The sequence below is a fragment of the Sinocyclocheilus anshuiensis genome, unplaced genomic scaffold (assembly GCF_001515605.1).
Source record: "Sinocyclocheilus anshuiensis isolate Anshui unplaced genomic scaffold, SAMN03320099.WGS_v1.1 scaffold1638, whole genome shotgun sequence".
Classification (NCBI taxonomy): Eukaryota; Metazoa; Chordata; class Actinopteri; order Cypriniformes; family Cyprinidae; genus Sinocyclocheilus; species Sinocyclocheilus anshuiensis.
Window position 1 is genome coordinate 83,482 of NW_015542885.1, and position 8,098 is coordinate 91,579.

Consider the following 8,098-nt stretch of genomic DNA (forward strand, 5'->3'; position numbering starts at 1 on the left):
CAGCCAAACATGTTTGGGTTAAACGTGTGTCCTATTCTCACGCAAAGAATCTAACAATATTTCTCCATGTCATCGTTTAATTCAGAGCTCCTAAAGCCCTAAAGAACTCTATTGCACACTATTGCAACTAGATGAAGAAAAATAGGAAATGAGACAGAGAAATAAAGAACCAGGATAAAAGACAAAAAAAGTCTGAAAAATGGAGAAACAGACACTCACGGACAGAGAAAGCATACATTGAGGAAAATGAGATTTCAAAGCCAAGTTCAGACGCAGAGATATGCGGTATTAACAGCTCAGTATTTCAAACAACAGCTTTGTGTGTGAGGCTTACAGTCGGCAGACGTTCTATGATTAGGAATCAAATAGAAACCACTGTTTTTTTTTTAACATACATTAGCACACAACTGCACTTACACACTGAAAACACTGAAAAACGTTTCATGAAGTGAACCATCCTCAATATTTAAGGAGCTACACTGACACAATTTGCATAATGTATATTTGTGATTCAGTACTGTTTTATTTTCATTTTCTTTCCACAATTTGATCTATAGAAGAATAAGACTCTCACCTGCACCTATAACTCTCTCTATATGTATAGTGGAGGCATCGATTTCCTTGGCAAAATCCCTGATGGCTTGATTTGGGTCCTCGTAAGTGTGGGGGTGAATGTATGTTCTGCTTCCTGGCAATTTCACTGCAGTAAAAAAAAAAAAAAAGACCACATATGATTTTCACATGGGGATTTTGAGTCCAAATGAATGCCTAGACACGACTGCACCATAAAACCAAACAACCTCCTAAAATAGTTGGAAAAGATAAACTCTATGGTGAGGTTGAGTATGAGCGTTTTTGATTTATATTGCACTCTCACAGCTGAGACTGGAAGAGAGACCTTTTACATTTATGTTACCTCTAAAAACAACCGTTTGTTTTGACAGTCCATTATGTATGAGTGTTTCGTGTGTGTTTGTGTGTGCTATTTTGGCCACTGTACCTCTCCCGTTCTGAAACTGCATTTTTTCTTCATCTGGATCTTGCTTCGCTTTAATGTAGCCACAATGTCTGCAACACATAAAAAAAAGATAAAAACATCACCTATAAAATTTATATTTTTATAAACCAGCCATAAAATTGCCATTCAGTACTGTATGAGAGTAAGGAAAAAATTATTTCCATGCTGCTGAAGAGATGAAGTTTCCTTCATATTTTAGACTCAGCTTTAACATCAATCACTGCTTTCCAGTCCATATATACAGCCTTAATTGAGTCTGAACACGTCTGAATGAGTATGCCACCTAAAACATGAATACAAGTCTTCAAATGAGAGTTTGAGTAAGTGTATGCCCTGATAAAAGTTTGTCTTTGCATGTGTGTGAGTTAGTCTCCGAGGGCACATTGGAATGTCTAAAAATACCCATTGTGTTCTGGGTCTCCGTGGGTACGATTCTGAAACCGTCTGCCTTCGCCTGCAGCAATATAATGCAACACACCCAGTATAAAAGCTCCTAGAGGCTTAGCAACATTTTAAACATCACTGCAAAACAACAGCCCCCCTCACAGTCATTTATCAACTAAGTGCAGTAGCAGTTTATGCATAAAATACCCCTGAAGTGTATCTCCTAAATGCATTTCATTTAATGAAATTAAATAATAGCTGTTTCACATTTCAATTAAACAAGTTCACCTTTGAGTTGTTACAGGACTGATGTAGTAAGTCAATAAATAAATAAAAGGTGCCAATAATCAAAATAATAGAATAACATTCAACATAAAGTTGAACAAACAAACAAATAAATAAAACAAGGTGCCGGTAATGAAAATAATAAAATAAACTGTTGAAAATTTGAATAAATCAAACAGTTGAAGGAACAAATTAATAAATAAATAGTGCCAGCAAAATAAATAAATACAAACAAATAAATAAATAAAGTGCCAGTAATTAAAATAATAACATAAAATAAACATTCAAACATAAAATAAACATTAAAAATTTACTTGAATAAACAAACAAAGAAACAAACACCATTAAACATAGCATTATTTGTAAATGTTTAGCCCTGGTGCCATGTGTCAGAGACAATATAAAAATCTTTCTCTATTAAATTAGATAGGAACAATACTAGCATGACTGGAAAAATGATTTTGAGATGGATGCCAAATGAACTGACCTGCCTTTGAGTGTGCCTACGTAGAAACCCAATTCTTTACCTTCGTACCATAGAGCAGGTCGTTAGGATGCTTGACTGAAGATCTTCTTGAACCGAATCAGCCTCTGCAGCTTCCCACATGTAACTGCATAATCTTTCATGCTCCCTTGCAAACAGCATTACGCTTTAATGAGAGAATTACATTTCCCTTCTTCAGGTTCTTCTCTCCCCTGTTCCTGTGCCTAAACTCCCCTTGGTAATTTGTCTCAAAGTAAGAATCACTCATGACAGCTAATCTGAGAAGAAAATGTAGAACTCTCTCATTACAATCAAGGACTAGTACATTTTAAAATCATCTTTTGATTATAATTGGTTTGGGGTGAGTTCCAAGGCATCCGTAATAAGCGTGCTCTCCGTTCGGCACGGCGAGGGAGCGGCCGAGCTCGTGATAAGAGTCGGCAGCAGGGAGACAGATGAGCTGGAGGCTTCTGGCTTTTAATTTGGCAGTAATGATGAGGAGAGGGGCCGCCCATGCCAGGGTCACAGGAGCCCAGCCATGGCGAGTTGGCAGGCTGGAGCAGTGATTGCGTGGTAGAGAAGAGTGAGAATGATTCTGTATTTGGCAAGCGCACCTCACTCACACACATGTGTGTGTCCACCACATAGTGGAACTGATTGCCAGTGTTCATCATGCTCAATCACTTCAGTTTGATGCTGATTTTATTTGGCTGAATCAAACACAAGCTTGTCATCATGTAAACGCCACTAATTGGCTGGATAGATGGATCCCCCTTTGTGTGTGTGTGTGTGTGTGTGTGTGACTGTGGAAACCTCGACTCGTCTTGTCATTGATGTCAAGGAGAATGAAGACAAATGTGGCATATAACAAGATTGATGGCTGAAGGTCATCAAAACTAGAAAACAAGCCATTTGTTAAAATCTTAACTTTATGTTCTTTCTTGAATGCAATCTGACAAATGGGAAAATATCAGCAAATATAACAGCTGTTTATTATGACAGCACTCAGCTATGCTGTCTGGAAAATGACACAAGAGCACACCAAAATACTGAGTGTGTGTGTGTGTGCGTATTGTGACAAAGATTTTGCATTAGTTTTTCTAATGTTTTGTTAGGGCTGAATCCAATACCATCACCATTTATAGAGATGCTTAAAAGCACAACAATTACATTTGCAGCACTCTAACATCACTGTTAGTGTGTCAGATGGCATTGTTAGTCATGTTTGAGTTTTGTGTTTGGAAAAAAGGTTACAAGCGTTACAATTAGATGCATAGACAGAACGATAGATAGATATACCCAACTGATAAAACAATAAATAGAATGATATAACTATATTATGATAGGACAACAGCTCAATAGACAGAACAAACAATAGAACGATGGCTCGATAAATAGAATGAACGAAAGAACGACAGAATGAACAACAGAACAAACAACAGAAAGACAGAACATACCAAAGTTAGATAGAACAAACGACAGCATGAACAAGCAAACAAATGAGTGAACAAACAAACAAATGTATGATAGATAGATAGATAGATAGATAGATAGATAGACAGACCTGTGTTCAATTTACAAATTCAATACAATTTCATGAATTGAAACTGAGTCAAATCTTCATGTTTAAATTTTGAACTCTAACCAAAACCATCCTAACTATTAAGATCAATTAAGCTATTATTCATTATCAAATAATGTGTTTATTGGAGCATCAAAATAATACTATATCAAACAGAAAACTTGCAAATTTTTTACTTTTCTAAGTTAAAAAAAAGATTAGTTAGTTAGTTATTAGCTGTACAGGCATCCTATTGTATAACCCACAATATAACTGTATTTGTCATAGAAAGCCAATAAAGTAAGAGTCATGTTCAAATAATAGGATGTTTCCCATAGTTTGTACAATCCAACTGTTTCTACAATCAGTTTCTGCTTTGAAATGAAAACGTGAGCATTCTATGCTGCATATGACAATAGCTATCATACATTTCCATTACATAGAGTGTGTATGCGGATATTGAGGACCACAAATCTTATGAAGCTGTTCTCACTGTATGTCTGTATGGCTGACAGGCCTCTCAGAAATCTAATGAGAAAAAGAGCATCTTATATTGACAAAATGTCTCTCCTTGAAGAACAAAGCAGTGAGCATCATCCTGATGAACGACTCCAATCTTCCAGTGTTCCTCCAATAAATGAGTGAACACTGCTTGCTTTTGTTCAGCAAGACCTCTGCTCTTTCAGTACAGCCTGGACACCATGAGGACAAATCACTTTGTGCTGCCTAATGCACTCTTGCTCTCTTTCTCTGGAACATTCTGCCACACAGGAGACAGATACGAGATGTTCGCTACACCAGGGTATGCTATTGTACTTTGCTGACGGGAGAAAAAAGATGTTCCCGCTCTATGTGAAGGTCTAGCACATTTCAGGTTCATATTTCCTCGTTCTCTGAGTCGCACACTCAATTTACATATCAATTTACCTTCCCGGTCTAATATGCTGTCACATGAGCGCCGTTCTTCATGACGGCTTCCAGCTTTCTGTCCTGCAGACCATATACCATTGCTTCTATCAAGAATAGTTCACCTAAAATGCAAATTCTGTCATCATTTATTCACCTTCATGTCATTCTGTATGACTTACTTTCTTCCATGATTTTAATTTTTAAACAATATCCTGGCCACTCATTTGCCAAAATGCATCATAAAAGAAGTCCATTCAAATCAGTCATCTGAAGCCATTCAATAGCTTTGTGTGATGAACAGACAGAAATTTAAGTTGTCAGAATCTTGACATCCAACATAGCTCTTGTTGACATGTTCATGAGATTTCATATTAGAAGTAAGGATATCTGATTCATCAACTAATCATTCTGAGTATAATATTTCCAATGAATTGATTGTTCACAGAACCGTCTGAATGATTTGTTCACTTTTTTTTATATAACAAAAAGCTATCGCATTGCTTCAGAAAACCTGGAATATAATGCATGAATCATTTGGACCAATTTTTTATTTGGACTTTTTTGGTCATTTTGGAGCTTCACTGCACCCGGCCTTTAATCACTTTGACTATACAGAAAACATTTTCAAAAATTAACCTTTATAAGAAGAATCCTAAGTGAAAGAAAGTGTTTGCAACAAATAACTAATAATGACAGATTTTTTTTTTTTAACTAGTCATCACTATTCGTCTTATTTTATCACTTTTATACTTATTTAGATTTAAGCAGCACACCTGTTTTCAGTATTAATAATAATGATAAGCATATTAGAATGATTTCTTAAGGATCATGAAACAACATTCGGCTTTGTCATCAAAAGAATGGCAGGAAGCAGATGTACAGTATGAAAACAGAAAACAATATTTTAAATTGTAATAATATTTCACAATATTACTGCATTTTTGATCAAATAAATGCAGCCTTGGTAACATAAGTGACTTCTTGCAAAAAATAAAAATGCAAGTAGGAATACAACGGCTTGTTATGCCATTTTATGCATATTGCACAATGTTTCAGTTCTTTCTATTATTTCCTTCTCTCTTATTTGACCTTTTCACTTTTTGGAACTTCCATCTCCATTGTTTCTCCTCTCTCGCTATATTTTCACATCTACATCTTGACACTCTTTGTGGGTTTGAGTTGGAGCAGGGCTGATGATTGTGCTGACAGTGTGCTTTCTGCTCGGAGCGCTCAGTTGGGCTGCAGCATACTAACGCTATTGAAATGAGACTTGGAGAGAAAGTGATCCACTGTAACAGGAACCAGAAAAGCTGTAGAGCCCATTCCCATCAGCCTCTACCCTGAGCACTGAGCTGACTAAGGCGCTTTTTGATTCCCCCATCTCTGCGAGGTGTCTGGTGTGAAAACGTCTCTCCCCAAAACAGAATTTCTTTAGGAACAAGAACACTGGTCAGACAAAGACGTCGGTGTGATCAAATGGAAGGGAACTTTCTCCTCTGCATTTTCTTTTTTGCCAAGATGCCTTTAGAAGAGAGTTTGATACCTTAAAACTGAGTAAATATGGATGTACATGGAAGGCTTTGAAACCAAACAGTCTCAAATTTAAATGTGAATCTAACGGAAGTTCAAAGGCTGGAAAGACACAAAGGAACTTCTCAACCTTGACTGAACCTTCCCGAAATTCAAACTTTAGACAAATGATGACAAACAAGCTGTATAATGAGACATATTTCATATGACAAGCAGGCTTTCTTGATATTCAGAAGAGTTGATCTAGACATTTTGGTACAAGCGGACTACAGAAACTGGAGGACGGGTCAGGGTTCTCCTCTATCCTCCTGGCATTCTATTCATCTCCATTAAAGCCTCCCTAGCCACATGTCCTTGCCAACTGTTTCTAACTGACTTGCAATTAGGTGAAAAAAATGGTTCAGATATTCCCATGACTGCCGCTGCCCTTACCCTCGCACTCCAGCAGTGCGAGCTATGATATCCGGCATATCATTTTACTAACACAAAGTAGACCGCCTTAAAAACGGGAGCAGGAGAGTCGGCATCAAGCAAGCCATTCGCTAAAGAGTAATCAAAGTGATGACCCTTTGAAATATCAGTCAGTTTATTATAAACTTGAAACTTCCTTTTTAACCTTGATTTTTATTCAAACGAACATGGATGTTTATCGTAGGCTTCTGCAAAATACACACATCTGACCTCCACGCTGACTTTCTCTACTGCACCTTTCCACCTTTAAAACATTCTCCTCAACTCAGAGTGATGAATGGCAGGTGGTCTTAAATGTTGACTTCCTGTATGGCACGCGTCCGGGCTGAGGAAGAGCTGTAAAACCTGAAAGGAGCCTGCAAAGGGCACAGCATGAAGTTATTTCCTCCCATAATGCTTAATTGCTTGTTTGATTACCTTGTGTTTTCCACAGCATTAAAATGGGAGGTGACCAACCTTAGCCTTTCATTTGACAATAAGCATGCGACCTTGAGGTAACCGTCCATGCTGATGTCACAAAACAGCCACGGTCAAGCTGATATGGGGATTTTACTTTTTATTAATGGGAGAACTAAAGAAGCGTAGGAGACAAAGTGACCTTCTCAGGTCTGCAACATATCTATAGCCAATTCATGCAGCTTATGCTGGAATTCTAAAAAGGTTTTAGCAATTCTGGGAAATTATTCTATGTAAAAATACTTACTGAACACATTAATTTGAACTAAAACTTTCACAGCCTGATAGAATCATTTTTTTAATGTTCCACAAAGGACTTTTTATTCTCTTAAATAAAAGTTCCAAAAGGGAATTCTCGCAGCAACGGCATAGAAGAACCTTTTTTTGGTTCTTAAAAAAAAAAAAAACATTTTGTGGAATGGAAAGCTTCCACGGTTGTTAAAGGTTCTTCATGAACCACAGATGCCAATAAAGAACCTATTTTAAAAGCGTTTAGAAATAATTAAGTTCTGATGCTTAATTTGTTAGTTCACCCACCCATAAATTTATAATATTGTCATGATTTCTGAAAGATAGTGTTTCAGATATTAACAAGTTATAAATGCAACTTCAAAATAAAGGTTCTTCAATGGTTCTGTGCAGCATTATAAATTAATGCTTATAAGGTTTAACCCTTCTTATAAACAATAGTTTGCATTGTATTGAGTTATGGCTATATAGATATTTAGAGATTTAAAAATCTGGTTTTTGGATTTCTTAAGATGGTTTCTGGGTTTCTTAAAGAGGTAGTTTACCCCAAAATAAAAATACTGTCATTATTTACTCATCACTTGTCAGTACTTACTCACCCTCATGTCATTCCAAACCTGTACGACTTAATTTCTTCAGCAAAACACAAAATATGATATTTTGAAAAATGTTTCAGCTGTTTTTGCCCATACAGTTAAAGTCACTGGGGTCCAAAGCTACACTGTACCCCCCTGATTTTCACTGTATGGAC

At 36.7% G+C, this 8,098-nt stretch overlaps 1 protein-coding gene across 1 annotated transcript in view; it reads right to left on the reverse strand.

Moving 5' to 3' along the window:
* epha4b (eph receptor A4b) overlaps nt 1–8,098 on the reverse strand; it is a 114,779-nt gene that overhangs the window by 24,715 nt on the left and 81,966 nt on the right. Inside the window, exons 9-10 of the mRNA XM_016494338.1 lie at nt 1,001–1,068; nt 575–700 (exon numbers count right to left, since the gene is read on the reverse strand). Of these exons, the coding sequence (XP_016349824.1) occupies nt 575–700; nt 1,001–1,068 (194 nt within the window). The remainder of the gene's footprint in view (nt 1–574; nt 701–1,000; nt 1,069–8,098) is intronic.